The following is a 16,484-nucleotide window of genomic DNA, read 5'->3' on the forward strand; positions in this document are numbered from 1 at the left end:
AGGAAAGAGGAAGAAACCAGAATAAGAAGGTGTGTGGGGAGAAGGGAAGAAGTACATTGATGGATGATGTGTGAAACCAAGTAAGGGGGAAGGAGCGATGAAGTGAGAAGCTGGGAGGTGATAGGTGGAAAAGGTAAAGGGTTGAAGAAGACAGGTGAGGAGAGTGGACCATGGGAGAAAGGGAAGGAGGGTCACCAGAGGGTGGTGATAAGCAGCTGAGGAGAAGACAAGGTGTAAGGAGGGAGCTAGAATAGGGAATAGAAAAAAAAGATGGATGGGGGAAGAAATTACCAGGTTAGAGAAATTAATGTTCAGGCCATTAGGTTGGCGGCTACCCAGAAGGAATGTGAGGTGTTGCATTTCTAACCTGACAATAGGCTCATAGCAGTAAAAATAAACCAGGTGCTGATGGTTCTGACTTTCCTAGTACTAGACTGATTTTCTCTATCGTAAGTAACTAAACTCACTTTCTGATCCAAGGTATATTTCAGAATTTTTGCAATTAATTTTAACACCTGTTATTGTTTTTGTTATAAAAGAACACAAATATAAGGAGTGACATGGGATAATGCACTGACTGAATGAGTTAAATTGCTTGATTTATGTTTTCATGTATCACAATCAAACATGATTGAGCACAAAGTAGTGATAACACTTAACAAAATCATTTACTTACAAGATATGATCAGTAAGATATTTACATCTGCACTAGGCAAACTCTAAAACTTCAACATAACTGTCAAAGTTTATAAGACAGAAGTAACATTTGATGGTATTACAGACATGTATAGATTAATCATCCTCAGCACTTTCTTCATTTGTTTTAAGTGGCAACAGCTATACAGTTAGAAAATCTACTGAATAAAGATGCAAGGGTAGTGTTTTATCATGAATAAGTGCAATGCAGAGAAGGAAACCCAATTGCAACTGAAGTGAGCAGGATCTTTCCAGAGTAGAAACTGATTTTAAAGCAGTTTTGAGACTGATGGTTTTCATAATGCAGCTGTGGTAAGGAAAACATCATTCACCTTGTATTAGTTGACTGAGTACTAATGTTGAAATTTGTCTAAAACAGGGGTTCCCAACCTTTTTTTATGCCATGGGGCCTTACCATTAATCAAGGGGTCCATGGACCCAAGGTTGGAAATTCCTAGTCTAAACTATCCAAATGTTGGTGTGGTATTTGATTATTATTCTTTATTTTGCAAGATGGTTGCTGTCACTGATTCTGACAATCTGCAGCTTCTGTTTTGAGGTTTACCTACAAACTGAAGGTAGCGATTTAGACATTTGTCTGTGCACATCCAAAACAGTAATCTACGCTTATGGCAGTAAAACCAATTGTTGTCAGAAAAGTCTCAACTATTTTCTGGAAAAAAGGTTATTAAATGTACAACCTGTGCAAGAAAGCACTGAAATGTAAGACTAATATCAGAAAGTAATGCACATAAGACATGAAGAAGCTCTACAATTTGGTACTAAGTTGTTAGTTTAAGATCCTGTAAGTAGCATTAAAACTTCTTAAACATTTATTGTATAGGTGAAATGTTTTCAAGTTTATTGTCATTAAATTGTACACATGTATATCACCAAACAAGACAACATACTTCCAGACCGTGGTACACAACACAGTATAATACATACACATAAGACCATAAAAACATAGAAGCAGAATTAAGCCATTCTGCCCATCAAGTCTGCTCCACCATTTCATCATGGCTGATCCATTACCTCTCAACCCCATTCTCCTGCCTTATCCCCACAATCTTTCACGCCCTGCACAAAACACATAAGTTATTTGTGATACTTTAACAAAGGAGGTGCATCTACTGTACAATTCAAGTTAAAAATAAACAGTATTATGCTACTGGGTGCTTCAGATGTGATGAGACCTGAATGGAGGTAGGAAGTTCAGTAGTCTTGCGGCCTGGGGGAGAAAGCTGTTTCCCATCCTAACAGCTCTTGTCCTCATGCTGCAGTACCTCCTGCCTGATGGAAGGGGATCAAAGAGATAGCTGAATGGATGGAAGGGATCATTGACAATGTTAAAAGCTTGTGTAAACAGTGCTCCTGATAAATATCTATAATGGGTGGAAGAGAGACCCTAGTGATCGTCTCAGCTGTCCTCACAATCCTTTTTTTAAGAACTTGTGGACAGATGCTTCGCCGTTCCCATAGCAGATGGTGATGCAGGTGGTCAGGACACTCTTTGTGCTGCTCCTGTAAACTTTGGTTAAAATAGTGGAGGGTGGGGATGGGAAAGTCTCGCTCACCTCAATCTCCTCAACAAGTAGAGGTGCTTCTGTGCTTTTTTGAGCAAAGAAGTGGTATTGAGGAGCCAGGTGAGATCGTCAGTTACGTACACTCCCAGAAGCTTGGTGCTCCTAACTTTCTCTATGGAAGAGCCATATATGTGCAGTGAGGAGTGGTCAACCTGCACATTCCTAAATTCCACAATCACCTCTTTGGTCTTGTCCGTATTGAGACTCAAGTTTTTGTGCTTGCATCATTCTACCAATCGCTTTACCTCTCAGTACGCCATTTCCCCCCACTTCATCATCAGTGATGAGGACAACCACTGTTGTGTTATCAGTAAACTTGATGATTTGGTTTGAACTGGATCTAGTAATGCAGTCATGTGCCAGATATGTGAACAGCACTGGGATAAGCACACAGCACTGGGGAGCGCTGATGCTCAACATGATGGAGCTAGAGATGTCACTGCCTACATGGACTGACTGTGGCCTTTCTGTCAAGAAGTCCAGGATCCAGTTACAGAGAGAGATGCTGAGACTCAATGAAGATAGTTTACTCACCAGCATCTGGATATGATCATATTGAACTCCAAACTAAAGTCAATAAACAGCATCCTGATATTTTCCAGGTGGGCACAGGATGGAGTGGAGTGCAGAGACTATGGCATCATCAGTGGACCGATTAGAGTAATAAGCGAACTGGAAAGAGTCCAATCTAGCAGGAAGATGAGATTTAATGTGATTCACAACCAGCCACTCAAAGTACTTCATTATTGCTGAGGTCATTGCCATTGGGTAATAGTCGTTCCCGTAGGTTACAGTCACCCTCTTAGGCACCGGAATGATAGTGACCTCCTTGAAACCTGAGGGGACAGGATACTGTTCCAGAGAGATGTTGAAGATGTTTGTTAGAACCTCTGTTAACTATTTCACAGTTACTGCAATCTTCTTTAAAAGATTATGAAAACTGCAATGCAAACAAAGTTATCAGTAATATTTATTTTAAATTAAAGCAAACTCAAAGCAATGCTAAAGGTGAAATCACATTTCCAGAATGATGGTTCCAAATTTCCATTCTTTATGTTGCTAGCATATAAATATGTTGAAAACAAACCATGTATTTGGAAACTTGATTTTATGAAGAACAAGATTATACAGTGGCATGCAAAAGTTTGGGCACCCCGGTCAAAATTTCTGTTACTATGAATAGCTAAGTGAGTAAAAGATGACCTGATTTCCAAAAGGCATAAAGTTCAAGATGACACATTTCTGTAATATTTTAAGCAAGAAAACTTTTATTTCCTTCTTTTACAGTTTCAAAATAACAAAAAAGTAAAAGGCCCAAAACAAAAGTTTGGGCACCCTGCATGGCAGTACTTAGTAACACTCCCTTTGGCACATATCACAGCTTGTAAACACTTTTTGTAGCCAGCTAAGAGTCTTTCAATTCTTGTTTGGGGGATTTTTGTCCATTCTTCCTTGCAAAAGGCTTCTAGTTCTGTGAGATTCTTGGGCCGTCTTGAATGCACTACTCTTTTGAGGTCAATCCACAGATTCTCGATGATGTTTAAGTCAGGGGACTGTGAGGGCCATGGCAAAATCTTCATCTTGTGCCTCTTGAGGTAGTTCATTGTGGATTCTGAGGTGTGTTTAGGATCATTATCCTGTTGAAGCCATCCTCTTTTCATCTTCAGCTTTTTTTACAGATGGTGTGATGTCTGCTTCCAGAATTTGCTGGTATTTAATTGAATTCATTCTTCCATCTACCAGTAAATGTTCCCCATGCCACTGGCTGCAACATGAGCCCAGAGCATGATCAATCCACCCCCGTGCTTAACAGTTGGAGAGGTGTTCTTTTCATGAAATTCTGCACCCTGTTTTTCTCCAAACATACCTTTGCTCATTGCAGCCAAAAAATTCTATTCAAAAGGTTCAAAGGAACATCTAAACAAACCTGATGCATTTTGGAAACAAGTCCTGTGGACTGATGAAGTTAAAACAGAACTTTTTGGCTGCAATGAGCAAAGGTATGTTTGGAGAAAAACAGGGTGCAGAATTTCATGAAAAGAACACCTCTCCAACTGTTAAGCACAGGGGTGGATCGATCATGCTTTGGGCTTGTGTTGCAGCCAGTGGCACGGGGAACATTTACTGGTAGATGGAAGAATGAATTCAATTAAATACCTGCAAATTCTGGAAGCAAACATCACACCATCTGAAAAAAGCTGAAGATGAAAAGAGGATGGCTTCTTAAGAGGCGCAAGCTGTAGGTTTTGCCATGACCCTCACAGTCCCCCGACCTAAACATCATCGAGAATCTGTGGATAGACCTCAAAAGAGTAGCGCATGCAAGACAGCCCAAGAATCTCACAGAACTAGAAGCCTTTTGCAAGGAAGAATAGGTAAAAATCCCCCAAACAAGAATTGAAAGACTCTTAGCTGGCTATAAAAAGCGTTAACAAGCTGTGATGCTTGTCAAAGGGGATGTTACTAAGTACTGCCATGCAGGGTGCCCAAACTTTTGCTTCAGGCCCTTTTCCTTTTTTGTTATTTTGAAACTGTAAAAGATAGAAATAAAGTTTTCTTGCTTAAAATATTAAAGAAATGTGTCATCTTGAACTTTACGCCTTTTGGAAATCAGTTCATCTTTTACTCGCTTAGCTATTCACAGTTACAGAAATTTTGTCCAGGGGTGCCCAAACTGTAGGTTATGAATTTTTGATTTAAATTGTGATGTTACAAAACACTTTTCTATTGCAAGTGTTTGTGCAGATTTGGAATTTTCTATCTCCAATGGCTAAATTATGCTGAGTTAACTGTTGGTTTAAAATCTGATGGACTTTTGATAAACAATAGTATTGAGAGATTATACAGGAAGAGCTGCACATGTGGAAATAGGTGATGAATCAACTATGATGCTGATGAATATTGGTGCTGGCTTGGTTAAATAGCTTTTTAATGTTCATATATCAAAATACCCATTTCATTGAATTGTAAAAATTTATAGCAGTGAGGAAGACAATTTGGATCCTTCTGTTGCTACTAATTTTATTTAGGTACACCTTGCTAATTTTATTCATAAAAATCAGCCTAAATAACAACAGGCACAATGTTAACCTTTGACACTCCATTCATAAGTAACAGCCATACATATATGTGAGTTACTGCTATGTTATTGACACTTTTATATGTGTACAGGATGTGAACATAATTTGTAAACATTCATAGCCCAGTCCAAACTGTTCTTTGAAATGATTGGTTAGATTGTTTAAGAGTCAAAGTTCAAAGTAAATTTATTATCGAAGTACATATATATCACTATATACAACCCTGAGATTAATTTTCTTGTGGCCATACTCAGTGAATCCAATAACCATAATAGAATCGATGAATGACTGCACCAACTTGGGTGTTCAACCAGTGTGCAAAAGACAACGAACTGTGCAAATACAAAAAAAGAAAGAAATAATAAATAAATAAATAAGCAGTAAATATCGAGAACGAGATGAAGAGTCCTCGAAAGTGAGCCCATAGATTCTGGTGTTACATACCCCATGGGTATCTTGTGACTGTCACATGACCATGATGTAATTAAGTATCTGGTGAGCATGATGTAATGGTCTTGTGATGGTGGGGTGATGTAATTTCCTGCCAGTGAGGTCACATGATGTAATTTTCCCACCAGTGAGAGGTCATGTGATGGCCTGTTTCAACAGGTGTAAAAGGGGAAAGCCTTGCTGTGACGCAGGTCAGTTCATCGTTTAATTCGACAGAGACTCTGTTATGCTGCGTATTCATCTCATGACACAGTTTGTTTTAAAGTGGAGTTTTACTTTCTATCTTAAGTCTCAAATGTTATTGCCGGCAGTTTTCGCCACAACGCTGCCAGTTTAGTCCAGTCGGAGAGTGAAGAATTTATTGAAGTGCGGCAAACCGAAGGATCGAGTAAAGTTGGTGTCGTCGGCGGTAAAACAGGATCGACCTTATTGAATCTTCATTCAGAAGGTAGTAACCTGCATCCAGAGATAGCTCCTGCATTGTGAAAGCAGAAAGAGCTGGACGCAGCAGTATTCACCAAGGAAAGGTCAGTGCCTTTAAGCCGTTTTATTTCCTTCATTGTAAATCCTTTGGGTAAGGCATATTTCAGCTGGGATCAGCAGTAACGTCACGTTGTCGAGGAATTCGTTACTTCAGGAAAGTCTCTCCTAATTGTCTGTGTAAATCATTTGGACTTTCGTATTTACCACTTTTAAGAACTGTGTTTGCATTTATTGCTTTAAGAACTGCTCGAGTTGTCATAGAGCAGTTACTTCCAGTTAAGTTAGTCGTCTGTTTACTTTTCATTTATTGTTGAACTGAGTTTAAATAAATGTTTTATTTGTTTATAAAAAAAAAACCTGTCTCAATTCTATATTCATTGTTGCCGTACCATAACACTGGGAACATTTCAATAATGGACTAAGTGAAGTTGAGTGAAGTTATCCCCTTTGGTTCAAGAGCCTGATGGCTGACAGAAAATAACTATTTCTGACTTGGTGGTGTGAGTCCTGAGGGTCCTGTACCCTTTTCCTGATGGCAGTAGTGAAAAGAGAGACATCCTGGGTGATAGGGATACTTGATGATTGATGCTGCTTCCTGCAGCATTGTTTTGTGCAGATGTGCTCAGCGGTGGGGAAGGCTTTAGCAGTGATGGACTGGGCCATATCTATTACTTTTTCTATGATTTTCTGTTCAAGGGATTGGTGTTTCCATACCAAGTTGTGATGCAGCCAGTCAATGTACTCTCCACTACACATCTATAGAAATTTGTGGAAGTTTTAGATATCATGTTGAATCTTTGCAAACTCCTAAGGAAGTAGAGGTACTGTCGTGCTTTCTTTATATTTGTACTTATATGCTGGGCCTAGGACAGTTTCTCTGAAATAATAACACAGTGGAATTTAAAGTTGCTGACCCTCTCCAAATCTGATCCTTCAAAGAGGACTGACTCATAGACTTATGGGTTCTTCTCCTGAAATCAATAATCAGCTCCTTGGTCTTGCTGACATTGAGTAAGAAGTTGTTGTTTTAGCACCACTTAGCTAGATTTTCAATCTCCTTCCTATATACTGGTTCATCACCAATTTTGATTTTGCCTAAGAGAGTGGTGTCATCAAAAACTTGAATATGGCACTGGAGCTGCGCTTAGCCATGCAGCTTATAAGTGTAAAGCGAATAGAGCAGAGAGCTAAGCACACATCCTTGTGATGCTCCTGTGCTGATGGAGATCATAGAAGAGATGTTGTTGCCAGTCCGAACTGACTGGCAAATCGAGGACTCAAATGTATTAGGAGCTATTGAGGCCCAGGTCTTGGAGTTTATTGATTAGTTTTGAGGGGATGATAGTATTGAATACTGAGCTGTAGTATTTTGAATACAACCTGATATATGCACCTTTGATATCCAGATGTTCGAGGGCTGAATAAAGAGCCAACGATATGGCATCTGCTGTGGACCTATTGCTCCAGTAGGCAAATTGGAGTGGATCCAAGTCGCTTCTCAGGCAGGAGTTGATATGTTTCATCACCAACCTCTCAAAACACTTCATCACTGTGGATGTAAGTGCTGCTAGACAAAAGTCATTGAGACAGGTTACCACATTCTTCCTGGCCACTGGCATAATTGAAGCAAGGTTAATGATCTCAGTGAACACATAAGCTAGTTAATCACCACAGGGTTTTGGTACTTTGCTAGGACTCTCTCTGGGCCAAATGCATTTTGTGGGTTCACCCTCCTCAAGGTTTCTTGCATGTTGGCCTCAGAGAATGAAATCACAGGATCATCAGGGGCTGTGAGAGTTTGTGGTGATCCCTCCATATATTGATGGTCAAAGTAAGCATAGAAAGCATTGAACTCATCTAGAAGTGAAGCCCTATTGTCCCACGTGTCACTTGATTTAACTTTATAAGAGGTGATAGCATTCAAGCCCTGCCATAACTTTCGAACATACTTTGATGATTCAAGTTTAGTTCGAAATTGCCACTTCATTCAGCTTTCTGGAGATCGTACCTTGACCCCTTGTAACCTTCTTGGTCACCAGACTTGAATGCCTTTGATCTAGCCCACAGTTGATTGCAGATCACATGGTCCATTCAGGACTTCTGGTTGGGGAAGACTCTGAATGATTTTTTAGGGACACACTCTTCTACAACTGTTTTAATAAAGTCTGTGACAACTATGGTGCATTCATTCTGATCCACAGATGAATCCTTGAACACGGCCCTGTCCACTGACTCAAAGCAATCCCGTAGCTGCTCCTCTGCCTCCCGTGACCACCTCTTTGTTGTCCTAATCTCTGGAGCTTTGATCTTTAGCATCTGCTTGTATGCAGGTAGAAGGACTGCCAAGTGATGTGATTTACTGAAATGCGGTAAAACAAGTCAGTCACATGAGTGGATTTGGTATCACATATAGGCCAGTCTGGGTTAAGGTGGCATTCACTACATCAGTCTATTGTGGTGTCACAATCCTGCACTACCTTATTCTTTCCTATCAGGAAAGTTACTTTTGGAAAGGACAGCTGACCATTTTTGGATCACATTCTTCCACCAGATAGTAATGAGAATTAAAAAAAAAACAAGGATTTGAAGTAACAATTGTCCAAATCTGTCAGCAGATCCACTGAGTAATAGATTTTGTGAGATGATAATGACATCACTTTTAAAACAACATTAGTAAATTAGATAAACACACACACTTTTTAGTGTAAATTTCACCAATGCTTTATTTTCACATTTGCAGTTCACTGGTTGTGATATCCTAAGTTCCCAGTATGTCACTATTTCCTACATTTTCTTTACTGTTTTGTAAGTTAAAATCTTTATTAGATTAATATGATATACACAACTAATATGCTACATTGGAACATCAATACTATAAACTTCCTGATATTGTAGTAGCTTTGTAGTATACAGTCAACTCCTGATACTGACAAAACTTCTGTAACAGTGCAACTAATTGTTAATCTCTTTCCCCCATATTAGGAAGAGCTAATTCTGTGTGACACTATTAATTACAATAATGAATTCTGAATTTATTCCACAAGGGAATTTTGCAAACAAAAAAATTAAATATTTACATAATTAACATTTCTCATTCATAAACCATAGATAAAATATTATAGAATTGTAATATTTCAAAATATGCTTTTGTTTCACCACATTTTGTTCATTTTGTGTTTGACTATATTACACTGAAATTCTCTGTGCTCTAAGCTCAGAAGTTCCATTTTTTTTGTATTTTCCTTTTTCTTTTATTCCTCCAATTATACTTTGATTTTCTCTAATTCTGTGAGTTGAACTAGGACCAAGAATAAAAATATAAAGACAGTACAACATTGTTTCCATTGAACATTGTGGAATACTCATTTTTTTAATGGAATGCAAGTCTATTAATAATTTACTGGCAAGTCCTAATAACAAGGCTTGCATATTTGAAAAGTTGGTGGTGATTGTCTGCTTAAACTGCTGCTATTGTAAAGCTACCCTAAGTGCCGTTAGTTAGGCAATGCTCGCACTTTGACCTGTGTCATTGAAGCAGTATTTCTGAGGATAATGTATGACTAGGAGGAGATGGCATTCCATGTGTCCACTACGCTTCCTAGGTGTTAAAGTTCCTTGGGTTTGAAGTGTTCTGCTAAAGTGGTAACAGTCGTTGCAGTGGATTTTGAGTATGGTTCACAGAGCACTGGCAATAGAATGGTTAATTTGTTTACCAAAATGGTGAATGTGATGTCACTTCCTAAGCTGCTTTAGGATGGGCTTCACTTGAATCTCTTTAATACCTGTTAAGCAGGTAGCACAAACATAGAGTTGTTGCCTCACAGATCTGGTAATGCTTGTTGAATCTTGACCTTCAGTGTACTCTGTGTTGAATTTGTATGTTCACTTTGATTGTATGAGGTTTTCTCAGGTGCTTCAGTTTCTTCTCATCTACCAAAGATGCATTGTTTAGTCAGTAAACTGACTACCGTAAATTGCTTCCTACGTAGATGAGTGGAAGGAGAATCTGGGAAGTTAATGGACAAGAAAAAGGGCACGTTTACGGAGAAATGTGAGAGTGATGAGATTGCTGTGAGATCCATTACTGAAGTAGGCCAACACATGGAAAATGCTTAAGAAACTCAGCAGGTCAGGCAGCCTCTATGGAGGGAAATAAACAGGTGTCATTTTGGACCCTTCATCAGGACTGAAAATGAAAGGGGCAGAAGCCAGAGCAAAAAAGGTGGCTGGAGGGGGAGGAAGAAGTTGGGAGGTGGGAGGTGATATGTGGCAGAGTTAACGAACAAAAAAAGAAGGAATCTGATAGGAGAGCACAGTATGCCATGGAATAAAAGAAAGGTGAACTAAACAGAGATGATGAGTAGATCACGAGGGTGGGGAAGGGGAAGAGAAGGGTTGACAGAGCCATCAGAATGAGGAAAGCAAGATGTGGAGGGAAACATAGGGGAGTGGTTACCAAAAGTTAGGGGAATCATTCTTTATGTCAAGCGTTAGAGAAATTAATATGCAAATTGCCAAGATGGAATATGCGGTGTTGCCTTGGTAGTCTGCAACCTGATAGCATGAACATCAATTTAGATAACTTATGGTAAGCTCTCATATTTGTTTCCTCCACTCCTCTCCCCTCCACTTTGTTTTCCCTCATTCTAGTGGCCCTCTCACCCTTTCTCTTCCCCTCCACCCCCCATGACCTGCCTATAACCTTCCACTGGTTCCTCACCCATACCCTTTATTCCATGGTCTACTGTCTTCTCCTATAAGATTCTTCTTTCTTCAGTCCTTTACCTTTTCCACCTCCCATCTTCTTACATCATTCCCCCTTCTCCTGCCTACGTACCTTCCCATTCACCTGGACTCACCTATCACCTGTCAGCTTATATTCCTCCACCTTTTTACTCTGGCCTCTCCCCCTTTCATTCCAGTTCTGTTGAGGGGTCTTGGCCTAAATCATTGAATGTTTATTCCTCTCCATAGATGCTGCTTGACTGTTTATTTTCCTCCATGCTCTTTTAATGCTTAGTTCCTTAAGGTCATTATAGCAAGGAATGGTAATGGGAACAAGCTCCCACTACATATTAGGCAGTGCTCCTAATGATGTGCACCTCTGACAACCATCTCCAGCTCCTGGCCTTCACATGTGGCTTAGCTACTAAGCTTGGCAGAAGTGTCTCCACTGACAGGAAAAGGGGCAAAGACAGGTCACTAGCGCCTTAAAACTAGTTGCTTTGGGCAGATGGGGTTTTTCAGCCGCAGTTTACAGCTCTTCAAGGAGAAGGAAAATTCTGATCTCATACATCTGCCGCCTTATCCACCCATGGGGAAATCTTCAGGAGTAAACCCCAAGGGAGAAAAATGGATCTGGAATCCCTAAGGCAGTACTACATTGAGTTGGCAACTCCTGTGATGCTGCTGGTGCCAAACGGTCTCTGCTGTTCCTTTGGGTTCATCAGATGCATGGAGAGCAGGAGCTTAATACATGGGCAACAGCTTGCTCTTCATATTGTACTGTCCTGGTTTGCATATCTAGAGAGCTAGGACACACATCCATGGTTGGCTCTGATCGATGGAGCCTCAGATGCTGCTTGATCTGCTGAGTCGTCCAGCATTCTGAGTATGTACTCAAGATTTCAAGCATCTGCAGGATCTCTTGTGTCACAGAAGGAGGCCATCTGGCACATTGTCTATGCAATAAGGATAAATATGAAATGTCAATAACTAGGGATAGGACTTCAAACTAAAAGCAACTTGGGAAAAGAGGTCAAATTTTGGTCAGGGGAAGATAAGGAGAAAGGATAATACAACAGAACGGTAGAAAAAATGAGTCAGGAAACAACAAGGTGTAAAATCAAAAAATAAAATGCACTTCTAGCTACAGTCAGAGTGAAGGGAGCAATGGTACAAAGATAGAATTGAAGATTCTTTATTTGAATGCAGGCAGCATTTGTAATAAGGTAGGTGAATTAAAGGCACAATTCAAAATAACTGAATATGATATAATACTACTACATAGATGGCTACAAACCCCCAAGTTTGTGAATTATGTAATCCAGGATACATAATTTTTTGAAAAGACAGACGATGTGGAAAAGGAGCTGGGTAGTCCTGAATTTTTTTAAAGGATGAAAGCAGTAGAAAGAAAAAAAAACCTTGGTTAGAAAATGAAGTAGAACTATTCAGGATTTGCTATGAAACAACAAACATAATGCATTGATGAATTTTCCTTACAGGCTACCAAACAGTCATTATAATGGAGCACAAAGTATGTCAGAAAATCAGGCGTATGTAATAGGTGTGGTACAATAATAATAGGGCCATAAAACTACACATACCCTTAGAAAACCACATTATCACTAATATTGTGGAGAATGAGGTTTTTGAATATAGGAAAAATGGTTTTCTAGATCTGTATGTTGAGGAAACAATGAGTGAACAAGATATTTTGGGCCTAGTATTGTGTAATGAGAAAGCGTTGTGTTTATTTAGTAAAGTGATCAGTGATCCTAATATAATATATAAAGAAATATTAAAGTCAATTTGTTCAATCTCAAACCAGGATTTCAAATTTGAATGCAGCAAACCTATGAAGGCTTGAGGCAATGTTAGACTGGGTAAATAGTTAAAGATATGAAAGTGTGGTAAACTATGTATACCTGTCTGGACACGCCCCTCTGCTGACTGCTCCTGTGGCTCCTCCCACAGACCCCTGTATAAAGGCGATTGGAGGCACTGCTCCCCCTCAGTCTTTGAGAAGCTGTGCTCCATTTTGCTGCTAATAAAAGCCTATCATTCGCCTCCCATCTCCGAGAGTTATTGTTGGTGCATCAGAAAGTTAGGAGCAATAGCTAACATTTAAAAATCTTCTACCAGTTTACAAGTCAAGTGCAGCATTCAAAAGAAAACAGGAAAGTGATCCAGCCATGATCATTGACAGAAAATAAAAGCACATTGAATAAAATGAAAAGGCTTACAATGTCGCTAAAAAAGGCTAGTGAGTCTGAGGTTCAGGATTGTTTCAGACTTGGTTGGCTGCCAGTGGTTGACTAGTGGTGTTCCTCAAGGGTTAGTGTTGGGAACACTGCTTTTCACATTATATGTCAGAGATCTGGATCATGGAATTGATGACTTTGTGGTAAGTTTGCAGATAATACAAAGATAGGTGGAGGGAGAGGTAGTATTGAGGAAGCAGGGTGTTTGAGAATGGACTTGGACAGATTAGGAGAATGGCTAAGAAGTGGCAGATGGAATACAGAGTAGAGAAGTGTATGGTCTTGCACTTTGGTAGAAGGAATAAAGGTGTAAACTATTTTCTAAATGGGGATGCAAATTCAGAAATCAGAGGTGCAAAGGGACTTGGAAATCCTAGTGCAGAATTCCCTGAAGGTTAACTTACAGATTGAGTTAACATTAATTTAGAGAGGACGAGAATGCAAAAGCAAGGATGTAATGCTGAGGCTTTATTGGGCATTGGCCAGACTGCAATTGCATTATGGTGAGCAGTTTTGGGCTCCTTATCTAAGAAAGGATGTGCTGACATTGGAGAGGGCCCAGAGGATGTTCATAAGAATGATTTGTGGAATAAATGAAAATGTTAACATATGAACAGGTTAATGTATGTGGAGCATTTGATGGATCTAGACCTGTACTCGCTGATGTTTAGAAGAATGATGAGGCTGGGGGATCTCATTGAAATCTTTCAAACATTGAAAGGCTGACATAGAGTGGATGTGAAGAGGATGCTTCCTATAATGGGGGAGTCTCAAACCAGAGGGTATAGCCTGGGAATACAAGGATGTCTCTTTAGATCTGAAATGAGGAGGAATTTCTTCAGCTGGATGGTCTTCAGCGAATCTGTGGAATTTATTGCCACATATGACTGTGGAGACCAAGGCATGGGGTGCATTTAAAGAGGAGGTAGATAGGTTCTTCATTGGTGAGGTTGACAAAGGTTATGGGAAGAAGGCAAGAGAATGGGGTTGAGGGGATAATAAATCAGCCACGATAGATGGAAGACCAGACTTGATGGGCTGAATGACCTAATTCTGCTCTTATGTTTTATGGCCTTTAGCAATTGAGCATCAAAACAGAACTGTGAGAAATATAACAGAACATAAAAAATATGATGTAAAAGGGGGAATGGATTAGCAAAAGTCTGCCTCTTACAGACTGATACAGGGCAAATTACAATGGGGACTAATGAATGACAGAGAAATTAAACCATTATCAAAAGATGATGAACCCCCAGCACCTAATGACATGCACCACAGATTCTGATGAAAGTAACTGTGGAAATAGTAAATACACTGGTTGTCATCTTCCAAAATTCCATATTCTTGAATGGCTATCACAGGAAATTTTCCACAATATTTAAGTTAGGAGAGAAAACATAATGCTAGAGACCAATTATCCTGACATCAATATAAGGAAAATATAACAAAATCTATTAAATACAGTTAAGTAGTAACAGCAGAAAATATTAAGATTAGGCAGAGTCCACTTGTAATTATGGAAGAGAAATGAAGTTTGACAAACTTGATTTGTGTTCTGAGGTTGTACCTCAAGAGTATCACATAGATGTAATTTAATTGGCTGCATTCTGGTTTTTTTTATAATGATCCCAGGAAGAGATCTAGATGAATTGACCCTCTTGGCACTCCTGGCAGAATGTTATAAATATTTTAACCTCAACTTTTCCATTGCGTACTGATCTCTGGCACAGTTTATGAAAGATGTTTTCTCCCTTTTTTGTTGTTTTTGTTCAAATATCCATCAGTTTCACAAATGGATGTGGCAGGGCTGTAGATCCATTCTCTTTGGATCACATCTAGTCTATAAGATGCTGCTGCTTCTATGCAGCAGTTTTGGAGTTCTGACTTGTAGCTTTAGCAGCTCAGCATCTTATCGTTAGGTATCCTTGGTGATACACCTGATATATTTTTTTCCATTCTTCCAGTGGAGTGAACCTTGCCACTTGATGGGAATGGTAGAGTGAGATTTATCTCAGAGCAGAAGATAAAAAAAGAAGTATAATCTTCTGTTCAAGAAGGCTCACATTACCTCATATGTCCAATTTTTGAGCCACTGAGTATGTTTCATGTTTTCTATTTACTTTAGCTATTGGTCATCCTCCATGTGAATACCATTCCCACAAAAGATGTGTAGCAGTCACTTCCACTAACACAGATGTGAATAGATACATCATTGACAGTCAGACTAATGAGAAGGCGAGTCAGTATTTTGTTTACTCTTATATTGGTTCTTCCAGAATGTACCAAAGGTTCAGTCTGGTAACAAAATCCTTAGGGCATACCTAACAGTCCTTGACTTTTGACAGTGAACCACCTTTGGAAATAGATTGTGAAGTCTTCTACACAAGCACATTGGTGCCTCTTCCCAGTGGTCTTCAACATGGAGGAAGACAGATTCATGAAGTAGGACAGTGTGTTAGGTGGTAATTTAGTAACTTCATTTGCAAAGCATTAACAAAGTTTAAATTCTCATTGTAAAACATTTAGAATTAGTTAGCTAAAGTACAGACAGATGTAGACAATCTTACGGAATAAACAAGTTTTAGGAAGAAAGCATATTTTTCAAAGTAATAAATTATATCTATTACCCAAAGAAACAGAGCATGCTTCATTAGTTTGTATTGTTTTTCACTGGTACTCTGAGAATGTTCACCAACAGGGATGCTTACATTGCAAACACTGTCCATGCAGCCTCAGGCTTCAGAATTCATTCCACGTGTCTCTGAAGTGGAGAGAGTGTATTTGATAGTTGACGATGTAGAACCTGAGGAATATGGCAGGTGTTGTATGGCAAGCTGGTCTTTTAGCATAATCAGGATGTCATCTAATTTCTGGTCTATCTTTGTGATCTGTTAACAAAACAGAGCAGTTTTGAAATCAGCTTTCCATCATATCAGTAACATGGCAGCTGCCATTTTCTATCACCTGATGATCTACTTCCCTTTCCTTTCAGCATTTTGAAGGGACTATTCCCTTCAACTGCAGGATTGTTCTTCCATCTTCACCAACTATACTCTTCTTGCAATTTCCCATACAACTGGTAGAGATGTAAACCTGTTCTTACACCCTTTCCTTCCTCTGGGGAACCAAATAGTCCTTCCAGATGATCCAGTAATTCATTTTCACTTCTTCCACTCTGTGGAGTGCAATTGGAATTTACAATA

The 16,484-nt window shown here is 39.3% G+C and overlaps 1 protein-coding gene and 1 long non-coding RNA gene across 3 annotated transcripts in view; one reads left to right on the top strand and one right to left on the bottom strand.

Annotated features, from left to right (window-relative positions):
- LOC140734842 (uncharacterized) overlaps nucleotides 1-16,484 on the top strand; it is a 124,137-nt gene that overhangs the window by 74,320 nt on the left and 33,333 nt on the right. The window contains exon 2 of one of the 2 annotated variants that reach the window (XR_012100629.1): nucleotides 6,124-6,339. The exons of the other annotated variant lie outside the window; for it this stretch is intronic. This is a non-coding gene — a long non-coding RNA (uncharacterized lncRNA). The remainder of the gene's footprint in view (nucleotides 1-6,123; nucleotides 6,340-16,484) is intronic. 2 annotated transcript variants of the gene reach the window in all.
- Nucleotides 9,015-16,484, bottom strand: part of LOC140734841 (potassium voltage-gated channel subfamily KQT member 1-like) — a 535,989-nt gene continuing 528,519 nt past the window's right edge. Inside the window, exons 20-21 of the mRNA XM_073059426.1 lie at nucleotides 15,990-16,169; nucleotides 9,015-11,976 (exon numbers count right to left, since the gene is read on the bottom strand). Coding sequence (XP_072915527.1) covers nucleotides 16,014-16,169 — 156 coding nt within the window. The 3' untranslated portion in view covers nucleotides 9,015-11,976; nucleotides 15,990-16,013. The remainder of the gene's footprint in view (nucleotides 11,977-15,989; nucleotides 16,170-16,484) is intronic.

Source organism: Hemitrygon akajei, chromosome 10 (genome assembly GCF_048418815.1).
Source record: "Hemitrygon akajei chromosome 10, sHemAka1.3, whole genome shotgun sequence".
In the NCBI taxonomy this organism is placed as follows: domain Eukaryota; kingdom Metazoa; phylum Chordata; class Chondrichthyes; order Myliobatiformes; family Dasyatidae; genus Hemitrygon; species Hemitrygon akajei.